At 48.3% G+C, this 25388-nt stretch overlaps 2 protein-coding genes across 11 annotated transcripts; one reads left to right on the forward strand and one right to left on the reverse strand.

Moving 5' to 3' along the window:
• Positions 1-419: 419 nt before the first annotated feature.
• Aurka (aurora kinase A) lies at positions 420-15312 on the reverse strand. 2 transcript variants are annotated; one of them, XM_052722784.1, is made up of 9 exons: positions 15214-15312; positions 12963-13009; positions 11058-11316; positions 9153-9207; positions 8355-8546; positions 7546-7684; positions 4159-4307; positions 1320-1494; positions 420-1227 (listed from the first exon to the last, which is right to left on the reverse strand). In XM_052722784.1, exons 2-9 carry the CDS (start codon positions 13002-13004, stop codon positions 1042-1044), a joined length of 1197 nt encoding a protein of 398 aa, XP_052578744.1. In that variant the 5' UTR covers positions 13005-13009; positions 15214-15312; the 3' UTR covers positions 420-1041. The 2 variants fall into 2 exon arrangements, with proteins under 2 accessions (XP_052578744.1, XP_052578742.1); XM_052722782.1 differs by lacking the exon at positions 15214-15312 and adding an exon at positions 15060-15192.
• On the forward strand, positions 15280-25075 carry Cstf1 (cleavage stimulation factor subunit 1). Of its 9 annotated transcripts, none has more exons than XM_052722776.1 (7): positions 15531-15613; positions 17021-17146; positions 17453-17650; positions 20082-20359; positions 20497-20694; positions 21607-21997; positions 24283-25075. In XM_052722776.1, exons 3-7 carry the CDS (start codon positions 17482-17484, stop codon positions 24540-24542), a joined length of 1296 nt encoding a protein of 431 aa, XP_052578736.1. In that variant the 5' UTR covers positions 15531-15613; positions 17021-17146; positions 17453-17481; the 3' UTR covers positions 24543-25075. The 9 variants fall into 9 exon arrangements, with proteins under 9 accessions (XP_052578741.1, XP_052578740.1, XP_052578732.1 ...); XM_052722774.1 differs by having other exon boundaries at positions 17456-17650; XM_052722781.1 differs by lacking the exons at positions 15531-15613; positions 17021-17146 and adding an exon at positions 15280-15419 and having other exon boundaries at positions 17456-17650.
• Positions 25076-25388: the final 313 nt, after the last annotated feature.

Here is a 25388-nt window from a genome sequence, read left to right on the forward strand (position 1 = left end):
TTGGATCCCTGTAGTCACATCACAGTTAACTGCAGCTTGGGTGGACAGTACTTGGAATGTTGCTATTTCAACAAGCCAGTTAGTTTAGCACAGGACTGGGGACCAAAAGCTTATTTATCCCACGGGGACAGCCTCTGCAGTTCCACTCAGGCATGCTCTGAAGTGTAAGGATGATCCAGTTGACATGTCATTTTATTTATACTGGCCACTTGCATTTCCAGTCATCTGACATCTAGTGTCCTGAGTTGGCTGTGAAAGCCTGTTTCTCTAATTCCAAGTCACCTCTGGGTGATGGACAGACAACACTGGCCGCTACAAGCTTAACATGTTAGGAGCATATCCTAGAGACCAGAAAAGCACACCTGCTCACTCTAGCCAACAGTGAACAGGTGACCAAATGATTACCCATGTACTCCAGGTAGATTACACATACACTTATATATATTTAACAAGTTTGCATACATGACAGAACTCCAACATAAGAGCCTGTAACATCTAGAAACACCTGAGTCAAGTCCAAGGCAGGCGAAGTGCTCCATTGTGGTGGTCGAGGATCCGAATCCCATACAGGCTTAAGAAGGCTGAAGACGGGTATTCTGAAGGGGATCCACTTAAGAAGGAAGTCTATACAAATCTTTATTTTAACATTTAAAACTACATACTCATTCCAACAGCTTTCCCAGGCCCGGCGACCCAATAAGTTACACACACACTCAGGCACTTGAAGGCTACAGACACAGGTGATCGCTGGGGAGGCTGGCAGACTGGTAACTTTCCCACAGTGAGACCCCCACAAGGACACCTTGGGGGCAGAGGCCGTGGGGAAAGCTGCAGTGGAACCTTCCCTCCAGGTTACTAAACCAGGAAAAGCAGCATGGTTCTTGGGGCTTGGGCAATGTCACATGTGCTCAGGTGGGGCTTCCTGGATGCAAGGCCAAGGACTGCCTGCTCAGCAAGGGTTACTGAGGGCAGTGGTGATGGTCCGGGAGGTCTCGATGGGGCACTCCTCACAGTTGCGCAGTGGCCATGGCCCCCGATTCCCTAAGACGATTTGCTAGTTAGCTCTTTCGTTTTTTGGCCAGTTGAAGGTTTTGCGGAATTAGCTGTGATCCAGGGGTGCTCAAGGACTTCTGCCAGTGTGAGCCTCTGGCTTGAGTTATGCTTTAACAGTCTTGAAATGAGGTCCCTGGCTCCCTCAGTCACAAAGTCGGGGAATGTGAATTCAACCTGGAAAATAAATGACAAAACCATAGACATGGGTCAGAGGTGTACGTGAATATACACCGGCCCTCGGCAGGAACTGAGCAGCAGCACCTTACCCGTGAAATCCTTCTGTAGGTCTCCTGGTGAGTGTGTGCCTCAAAAGGAGGCATCCCAACTAGGAACTCGTAGCAGAGGACACCCAGGCTCCAGAGGTCCACCTTCTCATCATGCATCCGGCCTTCAATCATCTCGGGGGGCAGGTAGTCCAGAGTGCCACACAGCGTGGTTCTCCTGGAATCGATGGAGGCTGGGGTTGACACACTCTGACATCCATGTGACATGAGCACTCCCCACGCCGGGGCGGTGCCGTCAGACACGTGCTCACCTACATCCCCACTCTGGATGGATGGAGGGGAGTGTGCAAGGTCACACTAGCCATCACACTTCCCCAGACCAACTCTTAGAAAATCTAGAGAAAACAGTGCCCTCCTCTCATCCCAGTCACACTATCAGGACAGTGAATTCTGAAGGCCAGTCTGGGCTTTGAAGCAAGACGCCATCTCAGAAAACAGCGTTGCTCTGCAGTGTTCCCTGGAAATACTATGTGGAGTCCCACAGGAGCTCTCAGAGAAGTGTCACTACCATTTTAGGCTGGGAGTAAGTACTGGTGCACATTTGTAATTCCAACATCTGGTAGGATGAGGCAGGGGGACTTAGAGAGGTTCAAGGCCAACCTTGATTGTTTCAGTGAAGGGGGGATAGGAAGGTAAGGGTCTACAAGACGAAAGAGGCAGCCACATACTGCAGGGAACTGCACCGGGCTCTTTAACACTTTGGCTGGTTTGGGGTTTAAAGATTTCATTTTTATTTTACATGTGTTTTGCCTGCATGTCTGCACATGAACGTTTTGTGTCCAAGGAGGCCAGGAAAGTGCACCACATCTCCTAGAACTGGAGTTACAGCTGTGAGCCACCATATGGGTACTGGGAACAGAAACTGGGTCCTCTGCAAGGGTAGCCAGTGCTCTTCACAGCTGAGCCACATCTCCAGCCCCCCAACCCCCCGCCCCGATTATTTTTGAAAAGCGTCTTGTAGCCCAGACTGGCCTCCAAGGAGCTATCACCCTGGTCTCAGCCTTCTAGCTGCTGCTGGGTTTATAGGTATGTGCCACCACACCTGCCTAAGCTCTCTTGTTTTTAAGACGGTCTTAGCAGGCTGGTCTCAAACTTGAGACCCTCCTCTCAGTTCCTGGGATTAAAGTATGTACCAGCACACTGGGCTTGGTTAGATTTCTCTCTCACACCTTCCGAAATATGAGTGTGGACTAAAAAGGAGCTACTAAGAATTCAGCTAACCTTTTTGGCAGTCACAATGGAGGTGACTGAACAGAGCGCCTCTATCTTAGGGAGTGCACACTGAGGCACTGGGATGCTACGACTGACTGTAAATATCCACAAAGCCAATCCCAGTGTGCAGGGCTCTGGAATGGAGCCGTGGACCACTGTCCTGCCATCAGCAGCTCAGCATCTTCTATCCATTTGGGTTTTGAAAACCAAAGCTGGAATAAGCCGGGAGCAGACAGTGGAGGCTACTGTTGCTAAGATGGTTCAGGCATACTCAGCCATGTCTGGTGCCCCAACAAGCACTCCGTGGGGTTCTCTGAAGATGATCCCCAATACCAGGCAACTATGATGGGGACTGATTTTGAAAGGCAGTTGGAGCAACTGTCAAGATTCACACACGCCTTTAATTCCCAGCACTCGGGAGGCAGAGCCAGGCGGATCTCTGTGAGTTCGAGGCCAGCCTGGGCTACCAAGTGAGTTCCAGGAAAGGCGCAAAGCTACACAGAGAAACCCTGTCTCGAAAAACCAAAAAAAAAAAAAAACAACAAAAAATATTCACACGCATTCTCTCTCCTAAAACCCACAAGCTGTCTCCATCCTGATGTCATCACTGGACAGGTCATAGTCCAGGCTAATCTAATCATACAACCCCATGACACCTACAGCTCTCTGGTGTTTGTTTCAGTGGGTAGCAGGAGCACCCACTGATGTCATCAGTTCAAAAAACCTACCACAGTGCAGCCTGAGACAAACAGAGGTGACCTTAAACTGCTCCACTTTTAAAAACAGGCTGAAATTGTTTAAAATTACACTTATTTACATGTTTGTGTATGCACACCGTTGTGAAAGAGCATACCACAGAGTGAGCTTGGAGGACAATTTGGTCAGAGTCGGTTCTCTCCTTCCACCAAATGGTGCCAGGATTGAACTCAGATAGTCAGCCTCAGAAACAAGCACCTTTACCTGCTGAGCTTTCTCCTCCAGCCTCTTAACAGGCTTTTAAAAAGCAGCATTTGGTAATATTTTAAAAAGCAGTTCCCAAAGGTGGCAGAGACCTTGCTTGTCAGCAGGAGTATGCTTTACAACAAACACCCCATTCACATGGACAACAAAGCAGTTGAAACCCAATTTCAATTTGTAGAGTTTGCCTACTTTTCAATTGGTGCAATAGATGGCGCCTCTGCATCATCTTTAGCAGAGACAGTAAAGGTCTGCTCCTGCTGTTCACACACGCAGGAGTCGGGCATCCTCAGAGCTGCACACACACCACGTGGCTTCAAAGTTCCAAACAACTGGCACTTGGCTCTGCTCTCCACCCAAGCCAAGGCCCTCCGGAGCACATCTTGTGTATTGACCATACATCAGCCATACCTCTAAGTTCATCACCCTCTCCCATTAGCCTCTAGGGACAGTCAGCATCTGTAAGTCAAGGCCTAGAGTGCAGAGCCCAAAATGGTCACAGAAAAAAACTATCAGGTCTACATTGCTCCAAAATACTCCTAGGTCAGCCAAGACCCCTTATTTCTTCAGCGTGACTAGCCTTTAGTTAACAGTCCCCGCCCCCACCTCGTCCAAGGTTCTGCTAACTGCTTCCACCTCTGTAACCCCATACCTGGAAGACGGAGCGTGCACAGACCACCCGAAGTCTGCGATCTTCAGCTCTCCATTTGGCCCAAGAAGCAGGTTTTCTGGCTTAATGTCTCTGTGGATGACTCTCTTTGAATGACAGTACGACAGAGCGTTGGCCAACTCAGTGATGTACTATTGGGGAAAAGCATTGAAACCCGGGTAAGGATTTGGGAAGCAGTCAGGGAACTGTGAAAGCTGATCCAATGGAGACAGACCAACACGGTTTTCACCTTTTGAAGCAAACACTGTAGAAAAAGGGGTAAGTCTATAAACACAACTGTAGACTGCTAGACTCACTAGGGGCTCAGTTAACACTAAGCTAATACCAGTGATGTGACCTTGTAAGGCAGGGAAGGCACTGGCTTTAAGCTGGAATTACAGTCCCACCAGGCACCCGAGGAAGAACTGCACCATTAGCAATCTTTAAACACCTAAAGGGCCCTGACCAGGTGCACAGACGTGGGAGGAGGAATCCCGCAGTCTGCTTTGCATCCCGTAACTGGACTCAAGATAAATATGTTAAGTTTTAGTCAACATCAAAGTGTGTAAGCAAAGAAGGGAAGGCGAGGCAGAAGTCAGTCCTTTTCGACTCCACCCCACTTAAGTCCTGGTTTTTGAAAGAGCTGGGCTTTATTTCAGCGGTAGCTACTTACTCAGCTTGTATGAGACACCTCGGTTAGTCATCTCAGGACAGAGCTGAGGGTGGCACAGTGTGTCCCACTGTGTCAAGTGCATATGTAGTTGGCAAAAAACTTAGTTTTCCCAAATGGAAAGTAAGGCAGGAAAAATACGTCATTGTCAAATAAGACAATTCTTTTGTAGTCCACGGTAGAGCAGAACTTCGGACCCTCATGAAGCTGGCCCTCACTGCACACTGACAGGCAGAGGCCACAGCGGGCTTCACTGCTCGAGCCATTAGCAGCAGGCGTGAGGGTTAGCCTGTGCTCCCTGGCACCACTTCCCCCAGCCCTCCCAGGCTGTGGGACCGGGGCTAACCCCCTTACACCGCTCTACAGTGACTTAAATTACAGGAAAAGTAAACAGGTGGGGGTGCTACTTTAAGTAACAAGGAATCTAGAAAGAAACACTGACTTACATCCAAATGCACACACTTGGACTGAAGCCTTAAATGAGAAGTGTAAATGTGTGGACGACATTTATGTACAAATACGGGGTCTGAAGTAGGATAACATCAGAAACCGGTGGACAATTTCCTTATTTACCTTTGAAGAGAAAGTTGGCCAAACAGGTGATTTATTTTTATTTGTTTTGTTTCTCTGTAGCCCTGGCTGTCCTGGAACTCATTCTGTAGACCAAGCTGGCCTTGAACTCACAGAGATACACCTGCCTCTGCCTCCCAAGTGCTGGGATTAAAGGTGTGCGCCACCACCGCCTGGCTAATGATTTCTTATTAATGGCTAATTAAAGAAAATGATTAGTGGAGGTTGCTGTAAAAATCAGGTAGGCATGTTGGCAGTCTGTAATTCCAGCATGAGAGAAGCAGACAAGACGCAGAAGAAACACTGCTGTGCTTTAAGGGAGGCGAGACCACACTGCCTTGAGAAAGGGTGGGAAGGGGTGGGAAGGGGTGGAAAGGAGGGAAACGCTCAGACTGGGAGGAAACAGCAGCAGGACACACAATAAAGGAGACAAAGGAACCAAAACACAGTAGGGGGAAAAGCACCATTAAAACAGCAAAAGAAATACAGGCATCTAATGAGATATATAAACCACAGCCAGTGTCATCTAACACTGGGAAACTACAGATGAACAGGAAGAGACCACTACACCCTATCAGAACCACTGATGTCCAAAACCCTGACAGCAAATGCCAGAGGAGGAGGGAGGCTGGTCTTCAGTGACAGAACTGCCACCAACTGACCCAAGCAGAGCATGTAGCATGTCATACACATGTACTGGACCACATAACTAATAAGGAGGCGGAGGATGCTGCTCTCACCGCTGGGGTGCAGCGTACAGTGCAGCCCAGGGACAGGGATGTCCATAATGGTCCACACATAATAATGAGCTGAAGCATCAGTCTAGCTCGCTACATCAGGGCGATGAGCACTGATCACTAAACATCAACAGCTCAGCAGCAAGAGTTCCCGCCCTTGGGTTTCCAGTAACATTCGCCAACAGAGAAGCCAAGATCCTTACGGAAGGAATGGCTGCTTCTAGGGGCAGGCCCAGAAGTAAAGAAAAGGCCAAGCACGCTGCACCAGACAGAAAGCACATACAGCCAACAGCTCCACAATGGCAGTTTACATAGGAACCAGGAAGAGCTCCTGGCAGCCAATGCTGGAACAACAGAATAGAGTAGCACTGGACAAACATAAAACACGTCCTCTGCATTCTATATGAAAGACAGGAGAGATAGCTACCCTTCTAGAGGACCCGGGCTCGGTTCCCAGCACCCACACGAGTGTTCACAACTATCTGAAACTCCAGCTCCCTCTTCTGGCCTCTGTGCATGTGGTACATAGAAAAGCATGCAGGGAAAATATTCACATACATGGAATAAACTAATAGGACAGGAAAAGCAACCTCCTGGCCCAGACTCTCACTGACTTCGCAGTAGAAGCAAAGGACAAAGAAGCCCAGGCTCAGGACACTAAGCTTACCACCCAGCAAGCAGTCATGCACATTACACCTGCACAAGGGTGACATGTGACAAGAGTGCCCTTGGAACCAAGACCTTCCTTCCTCAGTGCCCACGGCCCTTTCTAATCACAAGGAAAACGAGTGCACTCTGGAGAAAAGTGTGGACTTTATTGCTCTAGTAGACAAAAGTGTATTAACTAAGTTGTTGTCAATAATTGAGAAATAAGGTGTGGGGCAAACAGGAACTATGTCATTGTTATTTTTGTATCTAGAGCTACACTAAAATAAACCCTGTGGTAGTGTGAATGTAGTTGTCCCCCATAAGCTCATAGGGAGAGGCACTACTAGGTGTGGCTTTGCTGGAGGAAGTGTGTCACTGTGGGGGCGACTTGGAGGTTCCTATGCTCAAGATACTGCTCCAGCACCATGTCTGCCTGCACTCTGCCATGTCCCACCATGATAATATAATGGACTAAACTTCTGAGCTGTAAGCTACCCCAATTAAATGTTTTCCTTTATAAAAGTTACAGTGGCCATGGTGCCTCTTTACAGCAATAGAAACCCAAGTAAGACAAACACACACACACACACACAAAACCCACAAGCCAACCACTCTATATATGAGGTAGAAGCAGCCTTGATTTTTTTCAAATATTCGATCCTATTAAGCCCTTTCTATAAAGACAGAGTCAACTCCTCCATAAAGAAAGGGACCTCAGGAAGACAAGGAAGAGAGAAGAACGAGCCTGGACAGTGAGGCACTTACTGTAGCTGTTCTCTGCTCGTCAAACTTGGAGAGTTTCTGGAGCTCTCTATAGACTGTTCCAAGGGGCGCGTATTCTAGAATTAGATAAACTCTGGTGGCATCATGGAAATATCCATACAGCCTGAGGATGTTGGGGTGCCTGCAACAAAGAAGGGAGACGGTGACACCAGGCTTCAGAGCCCACTCAGGATGTACTCAATGCTGACCCTGAGGAAATACACCCAGTAGGGCGTCTCAGAGCACACATGAGATCTGAACGCTGAGCCCACCCAAGAAAACAGGACTTCACTCGTATGCACACATGGACTGCAAAGCACAAACAGGTCTGGGTTGAGTTCACACGGCTCCCTTTTAGAGATCTTTGTTCTTAGTGGGATTGTCAGCTGAATCTCTCCATGTTGAGGAGAAAGTGCCTGTGCACAGGAGTGGGATGTGCCAACAGGAGACACAACCAAGACGATGGGCAGCAGAGGGCAGGTGCCAAGTGGCTGGGAACAGCCTCCCAGAGGTGACAGCACCACTCACAGCCCCCAGCCCCCACTCTGCCAGGTGACAGCAGAGCTTCAGGACTGGGATCTGAGTCAAACTTGGAAAACACTGAAAACAAAAAGGAAAAACAACAAAACACACCGACTCAACCAGGGTCTTCCCCCAACGCTCCTCCTGAGGAAAGAAATCCCAGGAAAACTCCCTGAGGGATGTTTCCTCAGGCCACATCCCCTGCATCTGTGGGAAATGGCGGCTTTCATCATTCCCTGTGGCGGGAGTCACTCTGGTCCCCCAGCTCTGGTGACAGGAGGACCACTCACCGCAGGTGGGACTGGATCTCCACTTCTCTCCGAAGCTGGTGCTCCACCCCTGCCTTCTCCAGCTGGGTTTTAAACAGCACCTTCAGGGCCAGGATGAACTTGCTTTGCTTCTCTCTTGCCAAATAGACATTTCCAAACTTGCCTTTACCTAGCGGGCGGCCAATGTCAAAGTCCTCCAGAGTCCACTGCCTTCTAGAAAGTAATGTGAATATTTAAGATATGAAAAAATCTCTACCGTTTGCCCATGAGCAGTCAACCTGTTCATGCTCAGACTATATCCAATAGGTACATTCAACATGCACCAACCCCAAACCACCAGAATGAGCCACGAAGGCCAACTTCCCCAGCCCAAAGCAGCACTGCACTCCAGAACAGACAGACTGACAACCCTTACCACCACAGGACAGCTACAGTACTGGCAGCACACCCTTTCAGGACCGTGTGGGGACCTCCTCCCTGCACAGCCCCAGAGAAGCCAAAAGGCTGTTGGGGAGAGCCACTGTCACTGGTGAAGCAGGACAGACCCAACAAGCCATTCCCAATGTCTTCGCAAACTGTATATTAGCTCAGTAAGCTGGATAGTCTTCGGGTCTGTGTTGTATGTACATTGACATGGGATTTTTTTTATTTACTACTTTTTAAATAATAAAGTTTTAATAACATTTTCCATGAAAAAATTAAATAAAGAAGTAAAAATAACTTTTGATCCCCTAGTAAATTTGACTTTAATGGGGATGGTGTTAAGCATGGTGGCCTGCAGCCAGATGGATATTCTGGTAGAAGAGGAAGAAAGCTTACTTTTTTGAGTCTTCAGTTTTCTGTTTTGATGCCTGTTCCTTTTCAGAATTATTTCCTATATGAAATAAGTTAAAATACTGTTTTTAGAGCAACTATATGAAGTTTTTTAAAAAAAAATCTGTGAACAGAGATAAATCAAAGAATAGTCACATAGCTGGGCATGGTGGCGCACACCTTCAATCCCAGCATCCGGGAGGCAAAGGCAGGCGGATCGCTGTGAGTTTGAGGCCAGCCTGGTCTACAGAGTGAGTTCCAGGGCAGCTATGGCTACACAGAAAAACCCTGTCTCAAACAAAACAAACAAACAACAAAAATCCATCACCAAAATACTAGAGGTGCATCAAGCTTCATAAACCCAGGCTTTTCATTTTCTTCCCCGGGAAGATGACTAAATCAGAAACCATACATAGCCTGTAACCTGCTTCCTGCCACATGGAGCCTCATAACTTCTAGGAAATATGAGCAGGCCCTCCTCCAACAAAACCATGAATGTCTCACCCTGGAGCCTTTTCCCCAGGAAGAGCTTCCAGAGAGAAATCAGCAGCACCCCCATCCACAAGCTGCCACGGCTACCTTCTCCACCTGCAGAGTGGGCAGCGGACATCCATGTGCTGCTGTGTACTAATTATTAACATCAGAAGAGAACACAAGCCAGTCACCCTCCTTCCAAAGACACATAAAACAAAGAAGCCACTAGCTCAGGAAGATGTGACAGCAGCACACCTAGGGACTATGGGTGCTACTTCAAGAGCTGCACACGTGTGGGACATGTCCCTGTCACCTGAGACTCAAAGAGCACAGTGGCTCCACTCAGGTTATATGAATACAGGTCCAAACTAATTTTTCCTTTCATATTCTCAACTCATGTCTTCAATATCACCACTGAGTGGGCTGAGGACCATGACCCCAAAATATGACTCAGAACCAGAAGCCACCTAAAGTACACTTTAGCCTGTCCTATCCTGCTGATTGGGAACTGCAGACCTGGGGGAGCCCTGAAGACCCAGGTGCATTTCTAAAGGACATCAGGACAGACAGCGAAGGGACACAGTGGGCCAGCTAAGAGGCTGATTTGCAGGGCAGCATAGGCTTCCTTCACCCTCATCCTCCTCTGCCCCCACAGCTTGCTGCTGCCTCTCTCCCTCTACTGGAGGACCCAGGCACCCTCCCTTGCTGGAGTTCAGGATGCCACATACATAAGCTTCAGCCCCCTGGCCCTTCCGCAGTCACCCTCCCAGGGCCTGGCATATATGCACATAACGTAAGTGGGTTTCCTCCAGACTCTCTGTCTGACATTGGCTTATTTTACAGACTCTTCTATCTCCTTATGAGTCCAGCCTAAGTTTTCTCTCTTCCTACACCATTACAGTTACCTCTTCCCACTCATCTTCCAGGTCTTATCACCCAGCTGTCTTGCATATCTGCTTCCTAAATGAAGTGGCAAATTCCCCACACCTCTCCTTTCTGAAGATGTCTTAGGAGAAGGTGACTGCCAAGTTTTAGCCCCTTCTGTGTAAGTGTGTCAATAACTGGCTGTCTACATGAAGTGGCTGCAAGGGTTGAGGGGATGCAGATCAAGGCTATCTCAGAGTCTGCAAGCATTCACAGGCTGCTAAATAATCATCAACATTAACCCTACTCTAGACACTGCCGTCTGAGTTCAGCCTCCCTCTCAGGAGAGCCCCAGAACCAGCAGCAGCCCCTCCCTTGCATCCAAAGAACCTCCAGTAGCTTCCCCTTGGCAGGGCCAGCAATTACATCTGTGCTCATCCCGTCTTCTCTTCATCCTCAACAGACACGGTATAGAAGCTAGGGCTTCAGAGGACAAATGCCAATCCATGCCTTTGCTTTTTGAGCAACAGCTGAAAAGAATGACCATCCAATGCAATGAAAAGGCTGGCTTACCAGAGGCTGTGGGCTGCGGCTGCTCACTCTTCTGGGGGTTACTGAGCCGGGACACAGGTCGAGGAACACTGGCAGCTGGCAACTGCTTTGGCACTGGCTTCTGACCTGAGACAAGTTTCTGTGCTTGTGAAGGGACACGGAGGGAGGAGTTGGAAGGACACAGGACCCGCTGGGCCTGGCCACTGCCAGGCAATCCTAGGTTCTGAGAAGGAATCTGCTCTGTCACCAAGACTCGTTTCGGACCGAAGGGAACTGTGGTCTAGGATCGAGAGAAAGCAGATGTTATTGCTGATGGTATCCTGAGAACGCAACCAAGTTTCCTTGTAAATCTAACAAAACTCATAAATACTGTAGATAATAAATGGAAATGGGGGCAGAGAGATGACTGAGCAGTTCAGAGCACTGGCTGCCCTTTCAGAGGACCTGGGTTCGGTTCCCAGCACCCATGTGGTGGCTCACAACCATCTGTAACTCCAGATCTAGGGGACCTGATGCCTTCTTCTGGCCTCATGTGTCAGCCACACACGGTACACAGACATACATGCAGGCAAGTATTTATTCACACAAAATATAAACAAGTAGACCTTCTAAAAAGAATAAAGTAAAAAGGAGGGGAGATGAAGCTATTTTAATGTGCCTGTGACTAAAGGGAGGATGCTTCCCATTGTCACCCCAAAATCCTGCGCTATTAACCACTCGTGAACTAAGCCTCCATCCAATGATGAGACACTGACCTCTGTAAAGTCCTGGCACACAACTGTAATCCCAGTACTGGGGAGGCTGAGGGAGGAGCAGCACTGAGTTCTAGGCCAGCCTTGGCACAACTGTTACCAAAACTTTCTATCAAAACCTTGTAATGATTTTATGTTTAGTACTTATTCGACAGGGTTTCACTATGTAATTCTGGCCAGCCCGGGACTATAGAGAACAGATTAGCCTCTGTCTCAGCCTGCCTATCTCTGCCTCCCAAGTACTGGGATTAAAGGCGTGCCCACCGCACCCTACCCAACAAAAATACTTTTTAAGAATGTAATCTCAGCTGGGCGGTGGTGGTGCACGCCTTTAATCCCAGCCAGGCGGATCTCTAAGTTTGATCTACAAACCTACTACAGAGTGAAATCCAGGACAGGCACCAAAACGACACAGATAAGCCCCATCTGGGAGGGGGGGAGAGGAGTAATCTCTGCCCAGGGGTTAGGGGAGGTTAATGGTACATGCCTTTAGACAGAGCACTAGGGAGGCAGAGGCAGGAGGATCTGAACTCAAGGCCATCTTGGTCTAAAAAGCAAGTTCCAGAACAGCCAAGGCTGTTACACAAAGAAACCCTGTCTTGAAAAAAAAAATGTAATCTCCAAAACTAAAATGCATAAGAGATTATTAAGAAATTAAGTTTTCATTAGGAGACAGGGGGGACTTTGACAAAGAAGAAACAAGTGTAGGCTCCTGGGAGAGCGATCGTTACCACGCTGCATTACTTGTAAGTAACGGGTCAGAGTCTTACACAGCTCTCAAGACCCACGCCAAGCACTCACTCAGGATCCACCACTCACTCGGAGGGTAGGAGTTTCAAGTGCAAAGTCATCTCCTGCAGAAATGGAGGCTCACCGCCCGGGAGGCCTCCAGGCAGGGCCAGGAAGGAACCTAAAGTTTCCACCCAAAGCAAGGGTGGGAAGAATCCCAATAGCAGAACAATTTCCACAAGGGCTGTGCCCATGGCTCAGTGGATAAGGGCTCTTGCAGGCAAGTGTGACAACCTGAGTTATATTCCCTGACCCACATGGTAAAGAGAACCCACTCCGGCAAGCTGCCCTCTGACCTACACTGTGGCACATGCATGGGTGCACACAAACCAAATGCATTTCATTTCAAAATTAAATACAATCGTGATTACAGGTAACTGTTTACCTTAACAGGCCTGGAAACACAGTTTTCTTTACATCTGTCCATGTCACCTGAAGAGAGAAACAGAGCCTTTCATTTAAAGGAAGCCACCTGCTTTAAAGTGCTGGGCAAGCTATAACGTGTGCACCTCATACTTTTCTTGGTACCAGTGAAGAAGCTGACAAGAGGTCAATGTTTTACCTGATATGCACCCTGCACATGCGTGAGATCCCTCCCACTGAATCACTGCAGCTCATCACATCCTCTCTCATTCCCTTCCCTCCCCGGCATGTTCTTTCTGCTTTAATACATAAAGTCCACCACACAGCCTGCTTGGAATGCCTCCTACCTTAAAAAGCCCGATTAGCCCCACCGTTGCCTCAGGCCATGATCCCATCTCTCATCTCCCCAGAACAGCAAAGCTTACCCACTCTTCTCCTCCCCCCAAGCCCAATCCCATTGGGCCCTTTGAATCCCACTGCGTTGCCAGTCTCTCAGCTTCCCCTACCACGGCAAACCCAGCACTTACTTGATTCCTGGGGAAAAGGTATTGGCCAATCACCACTTTTGCCCCCTTCCCCGGTTTATCTATTACCTGGCTAGTTGTCACTTCCTACCCTCCTGGCTTGGCCTCTTTTTTCCCCAAACCAAGTCCTCCGCCTTCTCCTCTACATCAAATGACCCTCACAGATCCCATTCAGCTCAAAGATTTACAACTTCAAGTAAGAAAAGTGCTCATGTCACAGTAGCAGGCTCGGGTCCCCTTTTCAGATATACGGTTGCTGTCAAGGGACAAACAACTGAGCGTGTTACTGAAGAGCCCATGATGCACAAACGAGGGAGGCCAGGCAGGAGAAGAAGCATTAAGTGAAGGACCGGAGCTGTATCCCCCTCACCAGATGCCTGTTAGGAAATGGAGCTCCCAGGCCCTGATGCCAGCTTTAATAAATGACCCTCCATTTTAACTTCCCCATGATTAGCTGCACCAGGGGATCTCTAAGACATTCCTCTTTCCTACACCTGCAGTGAAGCCAGGATTTTGCTGGTTTGGTTTTGGTTTTTTGCGGCAGTGTAATCCTGTTGGTCTGCAACTCACTATGTAGACCAGGCTGGCCTTGAACTCAGGAGTTCCTTCTACATCTGCTCCCAAGTTCTGGGTGTAAAGGAATTTGGGACCATACGCACGCAGCCTTATGTTTGTTTTTGAGACAGGGTTTTACGTAGCCCAGGCTAGCCTTGAACATGCTATAATGGAGGATTACTTTGAACTTCTGATCCTCCTGCCTCTACTTCCCCAATGCTGGAATTACAAGCATGGTCACCATGCCCAGTGCATGAAGAGCTAAGAATCAAATCCAGGGCATGGTAGGCAAGCACTCCACTAACCAAACTACATTCACAGGCCCCACTTTTGAGAAAGGCTCGCTCACATTGTATATGAGGCTGGGTTCAAACTCAAGGCTAACCTCCTGCCTCAGACTGCTGATGTGAGCAACTACATTTGGTATATTGGGAGGTGATTTTTTGTTTTGACTATTTTTGAGTCAGGGTCACATGCAGTTCAGGCCAGCTTCGGATCTACTAAGTACTGAGAATGGCTTCTAACTTCTGATCCACCTGCCTCCACCTCCTCACTACTGGGATTTAAAGGAGGGGGATGGGGGTAGAACCCAGGGCTTCTGGGATAACCTACAAACTGAGCTTTAGCGGGTCTACGCTTTGAAGCAGACCCTCAAGTAGTCCCTACATCAACTACTCAAAAGACTGCAGTGAGGGCAGCACCAGTCCTGGGCGTCTCTCTCTCTACAAGGGGACTCTCGTTCATCGACTGACTCGTCGATCCAACCCAGACCCCCGCCTCTCCACCCGAAGCAATCCCCACTAAGCCGCAGTTGCGTCATCCATAACACCACCATCAGTTTGCAAATTATTTGGTTAGCTGGTGGTCTGGGTCCCATTCCCACCAGAACCCAAACGCAAGGAGGGAAGGGGCCATCTGGATCTTTCTTACACCGAATGCAAACCCATTGAGTCAGCCCACTACCCCAATGCCACTCAACATTCCCCTTCGGTTTGCAGCATCCAGGCTCGCCCTCGCCCACCCGGTCCCCTTCTACCCACCGGCAGGATCCTGCCCCTGACCGAAGCCTCCAAGCGATCCCGGGAGCTCAGCCGTTACAATTCAAAGGTCCTCCTTTTAAAATAGGAGTTAAACCCTCTCGTCCGAAAGCTGATTGGCTAGAGACGAAGCGACGCTGTCTTGTGATTGGCTCACCGTGAACGCGACCACAGGAAGCTCGGTCCGTGCCGTAGCTGGGGCGCAGGCGCACTGGGCCGTCAGAGCCCGGAAGTGGTGTGCCAACGGCCTGCCGATCTGTGGCCGTTCTATCGCTCGCCGTGCTCCCTAGGATCGGGCGTTTGCCGGTCACACAGCAGCCCTTTGGATTCAAGGTTGTCGCGACGGTGATCAGCTCGGAGGAGGTGAATGAGCGTCTCGGACGTGCCAGTGAGTAAGATGGCGAGAGCAGGCTTGCGAGTGAGCGGCAGGTTGCTCGGCGCTCTGCTGCGTGCCCTTTGCGCGTGCGCAGTGAGTGTGCATTCAGAGCGATCGATCGGGCACGATTCGCGCCTCCATTTTTCTAGAAGAGAGCGGGAGACCGAGACCCTGATCGGGGGTACGGGGTTTGGAGTGGGGCGGGCGTAGGGAAACGGGTTGGTGCGGTTGGCTGGGGTCTGTAGTGGATTGCGTGAAGGACTGGAGCTAGCGGAGAGGATGGCGGGAGGCCGTACGCCCCAAGTCCGTGTCCCAGAGTTGGTCGGCCAGGCCTGCACCCCGAGCCTCAAAGAGCCTCGGACCCGGCGGGTCCCTGCTTTCCTCCTGAGCGGGGTGGTCGCGTGGCTTCTCCCTGGGACCCCTGCATCCCCGGGTGTTAGCAGCCTTGGGTCGGGCTCTTCCTGCCTCGTGCCTTAGTGTCCTTTCCGGCGACCTGGAGAGGCTCTAAATAGACCTGTGCTCCATTAGAAGTTCGGTGGGGAATTAAGTGAAGGCTCAACCACTTTTTTCTTTTCTTTAAATCTCGTGATACAGCCCCAGGTGTTCCCTAGCAAAAGTAAAGAGATGGCGGTAGGTCAGTGGTTTAAGTTGTGGGCTTCGGAGTACGTAGACTTGCCCTCAACTTTTGGAGCTGACTTTAGCTTGAATGGGTGTCCTAGATTCTTGGAATTCGTTTCATCTCTGTTGTGTCTTATGCAAGGGTAGATTTGTATACATGTATTTCTAACGTAAGTGCATGAATATATTGAATACCTTCGTTTAGTGATCTAATGTCAAGTAGGTGCTTGGAATCGTTTCTGGCAGTAGGAAGTGCTTGATGAGTGTTAACTGTTCAGGAACCCCGTCAGTATGATGCTCAGTGTGGCCTTGCGGGTCTTTTTGTTGTTGTTGTGTTTTTGTTGTTGACTCAGTTGTCACTGAGTCTAGGGCATCTGGCAGGCTAAGCAAACACTGTAACCCTCGGCTGTATCCCCAGGCCTACCTTCTTACTTGCTGTCCCCAGACACCTAGAGCCTAACATCTAACCACACACATACTGATTATTAGCAGATTATGTACCCAAGTTGATATAGAAACTGTCATCTTTAGTTTTGTTTCATTTTCATGGACTGGAGAGCTTAGATCCTTCCAAATAAAACTGAGAGCACAATCTTCAGATCTGCATTTCTCATTTGTTTTGGTGGTATCATTTTAAGTTTGTTTGCGACAGGGTCTCACTATGCAGCCCTGTGACTTCCAGTGTAGACCAGGCTGGTCTCAAAATCCCAGGGATCTGCCTGCCTGTGCCTCCCAAGTGCTGGGACTAAAGACGAGCCACCATGCCCAGCACTTGGCAACATTTTTATTAAGCAATTTAGCTTAGAATTTTTCCAGAACGTTGAACTTGGCTTAGTTTTCATTTTCTGAGCCTCTTTTTTGTGTGTGATGTATTTATGTGTTAATTTACTACCCCATCAAGTAGTATTATTATAGTAATAAGCTCAGTGACCTGGAAATAGGTTTTAAAAATAATAAAAGTCACTCGCAGATTAACCGCCCAGCTGGTGAGGACAGTAAAGTGGTCCAGTCACCGACAGAGTGTCACCCGTCTGCCTCCTGCACCCCCGTTAACAGAAGAAACGGAAGGGATAGCGACAGAGGATAAAAGTTCCAGGTGGGTAGTTTAGCAGAGGAGAAAAAAAGGTGAGGGGTTCTACTGTAGCCATGGGTGGCATTATCTGGGTAGTTTCTGTATGCCGAGCATCCACCTCTGCACTTTCTGTGTACCATCTTGATTAGCCTCCAGTGATCAGGGAACAGCCGAGGAACCTGAACCCAGGAAACCAAGGTCACCAACCAAAGATAATACAGCTAGTCAAGCTGAGAGTGAAAGATGTGATTACTCCTGACCTCGGGGACCTGCGCTGCCAGTAACTGAGGGGTGCCTCTGGTTTTCATCAATGCCTGTTTTCTCTTGCAGCAGTCAGGGAAACCGTCCTCTTCTGCAAAATGTACAGAACCAAAGTGGGTTTGAAGGACCGCCAGCAGCTCTACAAGCTGATCATTAGCCAGCTGCTCTATGACGGTTACATCAGCATTGCCAATGGCCTCATCAATGAGATCAAGCCCCAGTCGGTGTGCGCACCCTCGGAGCAGCTCCTGCATCTCATCAAACTAGGTAAACTAGGAATGTGGATTCGTATATCCCAGAATGGCATTGTAGATGTCTGCCTGGGGCAGTGTTTGAAGTTATTTCTGTGTAGTTTCAATGTCCAGTGTGTGCTGAGTCCAGTGATGGGTACTAAACGGGTAAGTGAAGTCCAGGTGAGGAAGCTGGTGTGATGTATTTTATTTCTATGAGTCATCTGGACATTCCCCTCAAGTCTCGCTCAGGTCTCATGGCAAGTAGCTCCCCTCACCCTTTAAGATATTTCTTCTGGCCGGGCGGTGGTGGCGCACGCCTTTAATCCCAGCACTCGGGAGGCAGAGGCAGGCGGATCTCTGTGAGTTCGAGGCCCGCCTGGTCTACAAAGTGAGTTCCAGGAAAGGCGCAAAACTACAGAGAAACCCTGTCTCAAAAAACCAAAAAAAAAAAGAAAAGAAAAGAGATTTCTTCTGTCTTCCCCATGCTCCTTTGCTCACTTGCTGCCAGAGTGATCCATTTCCCTCATAACATACTATCTGAAAGTTGCTTGGTTCTTTGAATCATTTCCACACATTGTTAACCTTCCCACCAGAATCTCTGCAGATACCGGGACCTTGTGTTGGTCATTGGTAGGTATATCCTGGCGCCTGCCTTACCCTCAGCAGGGTTTTGAAATACCCAGCTGTGTCCACATGTCACTCCCAACATTTGTGGGAAGTTTGTTTTGTTTAAGGTTGCTTTCAATCAGCAGGTGGTCTCCACAGCTCATACACACACACACACACACACGCACGCACACCATTATTCTGGGTCAGGATGGAAGCGTACATAATGGAGAGATTTTGTGTGTTCACAAAAAAGATTTCCCTTGACTTGAGAATGCCACTTGTGAAACTGTCCTGAGGGGGGAAATGGTAAATTAAAATGTTGCACAAAAAGCAACTTTAAATATTTTTAACTTTAAATCTAAGATTTTAATTCTAGATAGCCATAAAAGTGTATAATGTTGAAGCGATATAATGTTAAAGACTTGTTGTGATGAATTTTATTTTAAGTGTTTAAATGACCAAGCAAGTTCCAAGTTACAGTACAGGCCTGTGTTTGTTTTGAAAAGCAAGAGTTGTATGCATGGGAAGAGACCACAAGAGTTCTTCATGTGTTTTGATTCCTCCTGTACCAGTTCCAGTTATTGTTTTTGCGATATATGAGGTTATTCTTGTATCCAACACTTTTGTTTGTTAAGGGTCTTTTTGAGGAGTGATTATTAATATTATTACTGTTTTACTAGTTTGGGTGCTATATGTGTGCAGTGCCCCTGGAGGCCAAAAGAGGGGATCAGATTCCCTGGAACAAGAGTTGCAGATGGTTGTGAACTGCTGAGAATTTGACCAGATCCTTTGAAAGAGCAACCAGTGCTCTTAACAGCTGAGCCATCTCTCCAACCTCTGTGTTTTATTTTGGTTTTAATTTTTTTTAGATTTACTTTTTGTTTTATGTGTATGAGTGTTTTGCCTGCATGTATGTGCGTGTTCCACATGAGTGCCTGGTGCCCACAGAGGCCAAAAAAGATCATCCAGTCTCCTGGAACTGGAATCGTACATGGTTGTGAGTTACCATGTGGATGATGGGAACTGAACCTGAGGATAGGTACTCTTAACCCCTGAGCTATCTTTCCAGCCTCCTTGTTTTCTTTTGAAGACCAGATTTCATTATGTACCCCTGACTGGCCTGGAACTTATTATGTAGACCAGACAGGCCTCAGCTCACTTGCCTCTGCCTCCCATGAGTGCTGGGATTAAAGGTGGGCTCCATCATGCCCAGCTTTTTGTTTGCTTGTGTGCTTGTTTGAGATCAGATTTCTTGTCTCCCAGGCTATCTTGAACTCAATATGTAGGTGAAGCAGATCTTAAACTCATGATCCTCAAGCCTCAGCCTCCTGAGATCACAGGCAACTTTTGTAACACCCAACAAACATATTGTTTATAAACTTCAGTATACTTCAGTTTGGCATTCTTTCAAAAGCATTTCACTAATGTTAGAAGCATAACTAATTCACACCAAAGCTGCTACTAACTGATCACAGCCCTAAAGACTGGAACTCAGGGCTGGAGATAAAGCTTGGTGACAGGGTATTTGCCCAGCAGGTGTGAGGCCCTGGGTTGTCTCCAACACCACAAAACAAGCAAAGTGCCACCTCCCCATTCTAAATGGGGACAGTAAATTAACTACTGGGCTGCTGTTTTTGTTGCATTTTATAGGTGTTGTTAAGAGTGAATTTGGCTGTGGAAGTATTCCCTTCCACAACCCATTCTGCCTGCAGCAGTGTGCATCTTGCATAGGATAGACACAGTGCATGATTTGTCAAACATTTGGTGGTGTTGGTGGACATCACCTTCACTTTAGATCCAGAACTTGTCTTTGCACTTACCAGCTTTTCTCATGCTCTTAATTTTGATTCCTTCAGGGATGGAAAATGATGACACCGCGGTCCAGTATGCGATTGGTCGCTCCGATACAGTTGCCCCTGGCACAGGGATTGACCTGGAGTTTGATGCAGATGTCCAGACAATGTCACCCGAGGCCTCCGAGTATGAAACCTGCTATGTCACTTCCCACAAAGGCCCATGCCGTGTGGCCACCTATAGCAGAGACGGGCAGTTAATAGCCACAGGATCTGCTGATGCTTCCATAAAGATATTGGACACGGAAAGAATGTTGGCCAAAAGTGCCATGCCAATTGAGGTACCATTCCCGCCTACCATTACTCCAGGCAGCAGAGCTGTGTGGTCACCAGCTCTGGCTTGCCTCCTGGGACTGTGGGCTTGGACCAGGTGCCTCTGTACCTTGAGCATCTGTCTCTCCTTTTCTTGTTGGTCCAGGTCATGATGAATGAGACTGCGCAACAGAACATGGAGAACCACCCAGTGATTCGAACTCTTTACGATCATGTGGATGAAGTCACATGTCTTGCTTTTCACCCTACAGAACAGATCCTGGCCTCAGGCTCTAGGGATTATACTCTAAAATTGTTTGATTATTCCAAACCGTCTGCAAAAAGAGCCTTCAAATACATTCAGGTTAGAGATCAGAGGAGCCTTGACTTATTTAGATACAATCTTTTTATGGTTATTTTCTCAGATTCGGGTATTTTGTGACTATTTTTCCAGGTGGTCTCAGTGACTACCCTATAAAGGACATGCCCTAGGTGGCACTTAGAGCAGACTCCATTGGTGTGTGGGCCATGGCTGTCCTCTGCCCAGGTAGGACTGCAGCTGGTCACAGATTCATGGTCACAGGTCTGAGGGTTCATAGTGCACATCACTCTCAGGACTCCTGGTGAGCATGGTGGTCACACTGTAATCCCAGCATTCAGGAGACTGGGCAGGAAAACTGTTACAAATTCAAGGCCAACCTGCTGCATAGTTAGTTCCTTGCCAGCTTGAGCTATAGTGTGAGACTCTGTCTCAAAGCGGGAGGGGGGGGGGGTGGTTAGGGATGGATTGCTTTCATGACACTGAGTTCGGGACTGGGAAAAAAACAAAACCAAAACAAGCAAAAGTCTGCCTTCCCTAAAAGTAACTTACAGGTACCGACACTCTCAGTTGGAACTGTTGAATGTTTCAGAAAAACGATTTGTGGCCCGATACTGGGTCTATGTTACAGAAATGCTCATGTTTTCAGAAGCAGCTTCCATCATTCATTGGTTGGTTTTGCTTAGTATTTGCTGCCCTAGGGCAGATTAGAAAAGCTCTTTTTCATATCTGGCTACATGAATGCAGCTCCTTTAATCTGTTTGCAAGGATCCATCTGATTTCACCCCATGTCCATTTGCAAGTAAAGCTCCTGTCTTGTTTTAGGAGTAACTGACCAGTAAGTAGTTTTAGAAAGAACCAGTTTCCTACGTCCCGGGAAGTGCTTTTGTCCCTCCTGCTTCCTGTAGCTTGCTCCGTCAGGTGCTGGTAACTGACATTGTGCCTCTATCCTCACAGGAAGCTGAAATGCTGCGCTCCATCTCTTTCCACCCTTCTGGAGACTTTATCCTGGTTGGGACTCAGCACCCTACGCTTCGCCTTTATGACATCAACACCTTCCAGTGTTTTGTCTCTTGCAATCCCCAAGACCAGCACACCGATGCTATCTGTTCCGTTAACTACAATCCTAGTGCCAACATGTACGTCACTGGCAGCAAGGACGGCTGCATCAAGCTGTGGGATGGCGTCTCCAATCGATGCATCACAACCTTTGAGAAAGCTCATGATGGCGCAGAAGTCTGTTCTGCCATTTTCTCCAAGAATTCCAAGTACATCCTCTCGAGTGGAAAAGACTCTGTAGCTAAGCTCTGGGAGATCTCCACAGGGAGGACACTGGTGAGGTACACAGGTGCGTGAGAAGGTGATGCTGGCATTTCTCGGGGATCGGATTCCTGCAGAATGAGATACACTGGAGAAAGGGGGAGGTTAGAGAGGGCTTTGGCCCATCCCTAGGCCAAGACAGGCAGCTCCGAAAGAGATCACCAGTGTCCATATATATGAAGTCGACCCAGCAGACAGGAAGAAAAGAAAGCCAGCTCGGCTCCCCCATCAGTTCCTGTTAGTCTCTAGTTTGTAGTGGCTGTGCCCACGGGCTCCCTTTATGGTGAGTCTTGAATTTCCTAGCGCAGTACTCAGTTCAGATCTGGGTGCGGTGAGTGCTGTGTGCTGCTGCGCCTTGTTGTGTTCCCCAGCGGCTAAGAGTGTTGTTTGACAGGAACCTCCTGGGAAGTTCCACTGCCTGCCTCTCTTGTGAGATGTGTGTCTCACTACACTGAACACACCACGGTTATAGCTTGCCAGGGGACCGTTATTGTAAGGGGCTGTCTGAGTTAGCATCTTGGAGAGACATGGAAGAGCTGGTGACATTCAGGCCACTAGGGTGCACCACTGGTCCTCTCTGTGGCACACGCTAATTGCCTAAAGCTAGTCATCATTATCCTTGGTAACTTTATGATACTTTATATGGTGTCGTTTTGGAAAATATCTCTTAACCAGGTACTTCTTGCATGCAGAAGCCATCAGAGTGAACATGGAACTGCTCTGTTTACAAGTGACAGCCCTTGTTTTCCAGGGGATAATGCACTAGGACGGACATGCACCGGACTGCTGCCAAGAGATTAGATGTTTGTGAACACCTGGGGTGTGGTTTATTGGCTTGATTTAGTAGAGAGTTGCAATTGTTTTTCCTGAAGGAATGTCCACGTTACTGATTTCCTAATTCCCAAGGCAGCACCCTGACAGTCAGCATGTCAGGGTTTCCATTCTGGTTTGAAGATTTACTTAGAACACAAAGTGGTTTTGAAATAGTGATGGGAAGGGGAAAACTGAAGAGGACATTGGATGAGTTCAGTTCATCGTGGTTTTTTTACATAGTAGAAAGGTCAGTAATCATAATCTATAGATAGGCTATGGATAAGATTAAAAAAAAAAAAAGATGAGCCCAGATTTCACTCACAGGAAGAGTGAAAATTTGCAGTATTTTGTAAAAGAATTTAAAATGGAAAGTCAGTTATAAAATGAACAGCCATACTGTAAATGCAAGAAGTAGAAGTGAGGAGCTTCGTTCTTGGCTCACCAAACCATCTCTGACTCAAAGGACTGTGTTAGTTTATTGGTGGAAGTTTGAAGAAATCAGCACATTTTACTGAGGGGTAACTTGATAAATATTTCAGAAAGGTAATTGAGTGTCGTGTCAAAAATTTAAATATGTGGTTTCTGTCACACTCTTAGGCGAGTCTGTGTATCTGCACACAGATTGATATCTGTCACCATTACTGTCAGTCAGTGGAAGTTAGGAACTTATGCAAATTAGAAGCCAGAGTTCACTGCTGAGCATTGAGGAGACCTGCCTTGCACCTGTTACTCCATGCAGCCTTTACAGATAAACACCCCTGGTAGCCTCTCCTGAGCACTTGCACAGTGGGGCTTGGGTGCCATTTGTTTTCATCCTCAGCACCCTCGTGGGTAGACACTGGGGAGGTGAGGAAAGGAAGGCTTGAGTTAGGAAACCATCTACCCAAAGTCATGGCCCTAAGGAGCACACACCCCACTGACTATGAGGGGTGTGTTTTTCCTCTATAGTCATGTTCCTCTTACGGATCTGTACCTCGAGCTCTGAATGAAAGTAGCATGTGACCTCTGGTTTCTGCAGTTAGAAGTGCAAGATATTTGGGAGGCTGTCCACCAAAATACAGCCTCATTAAGCAATGAAATGCCCTGGCTCATTCATTTGTACATTAGGTGGTATTTGCAACATAAAAATCTCTTCTCTATATAATCATGAAATGGTAAAGCTTCCCTTTGAAAGTTGGGTGCTCATTAGGTGTGATGTTAGGAGCTTATCCTGAGGAGACAAAGCTGTGTGCAGAGGATTTTAAAACACTCTTCAGTGAATACAAGCTGAGGCCCAGCAGTAAGAAAATCAATAGACGCCAGACAGTGCCCCGCACCATGGGTTTAAACTGCTGTAGAAGATAAATGATGTAGGTTGGTGTTGGCCTTCAAGTACATCGAAGTGAACAGTTGCCTTGGGTAGTAGGCCTGGGGGTGACAGTGTCGGCACACTGCTAGAACAGTGTAAGGGTCTCAGGCTGCCCCTTGCTCCACAGGCTAACATGTTGGTTTGTATGGCAGGCGCGGGTCTGAGTGGACGGCAGGTGCACCGGACACAGGCTGTGTTTAACCACACTGAGGACTATATTTTGCTGCCAGACGAAAGGACCATCAGCCTCTGCTGCTGGGACTCTAGGACAGCTGAGCGCAGAAACCTGCTGTCCCTGGGCCACAACAACATCGTGCGCTGCATTGTGCACTCGCCCACCAACCCTGGCTTCATGACATGCAGTGACGACTTCCGAGCTCGGTTCTGGTACCGGAGGTCCACCACTGACTGAGCTGGCCCCACTCCTAGGGTTCTTGTCTCAGGACTCCGCCCTCCTCCCTGTGTCCTGCCACCAGCTACAGTAGTGAGCAGTTTGTACCATCTGAGGTGGGTGTGCCCGCCTGGCTCCTGCCTTGGATTTGTACATGGAGGCTCTTTTTTTACCTTGCTGTAGAGTTGCTGTGGGAAAAGGTGGAAACAGACTGTACAGTTGTCCTGGTGCAGTGATTTCGCTGTGCTTTCCACCAGCTGAGTAAGTGCAGGACTTGCCATGGCTTTCGACTCTTGTTCCTGGAGAAGGACGGAATATTGAAGGACTCGTGGCCCTGGGAGAGTCTCTCACAAAGACTGCCATCAGGGTCTTTTGCCACCTCTTGCGCCTGTCCTGCCCCCTCTGTATTTCCTTTCCAGAGGCATTTTGGCTCATGCAGAGGTCTGCAGCTCTGAGGATCTCGGGTTTTGTGCCATGTGGAACCACCGTCCAGGGATCCCAGTCCCATCCTGAGGTGACGTCATTGGGTAATAAAGCTCAGATCTACAAGCTCACTGTTTCTTCTTCTTCACGTCAATAAACCTAGGGTTTCTCGGTGCCCTGTCTGCATTCCTGCAGTGTCTTCTTGGTACCAGCAATGCCCACCGTTAGGAATGGGGACTGGCCTATAAGCCCAGTGAAGCAGGAAGATCCAGAACTTAGGGCCTGCCTTGCCTAAATAGCAAGTTTGAGACCAGCCTGGGCTAGGCCCGCCTTTAATCCCAGCTCTCGGGAGGCGGAGGCAGGTGGATCTCTGTGAGAGATCCTAGACTAGTCTACATAATGAGTTCCAGGGCAGCCAGAACTACATAGTGAGACTTTGTCTCA

Source organism: Peromyscus californicus, unplaced genomic scaffold (genome assembly GCF_007827085.1).
Source record: "Peromyscus californicus insignis strain IS unplaced genomic scaffold, ASM782708v3 Scaffold_7__1_contigs__length_154581171, whole genome shotgun sequence".
NCBI lineage: Eukaryota > Metazoa > Chordata > Mammalia > Rodentia > Cricetidae > Peromyscus > Peromyscus californicus.

What these genes read in the sequence shown, in the direction of transcription:
- Aurka (XM_052722784.1), bottom strand. Translation starts at nt 13,004, where the DNA reads ATGGACAGATGTAAAGAAAACTGTGTTTCCAGGCCTGTTAAG. An exon ending in ACGAGCAGAGAACAGCTACA is followed by an intron (nt 4,308 to 7,545) that starts GTAAGTGCCTCA and finishes TTTCCCCAATAG; the next exon opens with TACATCACTGAGTTGGCCAA. An exon ending in GTGCACGCTCCGTCTTCCAG is followed by an intron (nt 1,495 to 4,158) that starts GTATGGGGTTAC and finishes CATCGATTCCAG; the next exon opens with GAGAACCACGCTGTGTGGCA.
- Cstf1 (XM_052722781.1), top strand. Translation starts at nt 17,482, where the DNA reads ATGTACAGAACCAAAGTGGGTTTGAAGGACCGCCAGCAGCTCTACAAG. An exon ending in GAGCCTTCAAATACATTCAG is followed by an intron (nt 20,695 to 21,606) that starts GTTAGAGATCAG and finishes CTATCCTCACAG; the next exon opens with GAAGCTGAAATGCTGCGCTC. An exon ending in GACACTGGTGAGGTACACAG is followed by an intron (nt 21,998 to 24,282) that starts GTGCGTGAGAAG and finishes TTTGTATGGCAG; the next exon opens with GCGCGGGTCTGAGTGGACGG.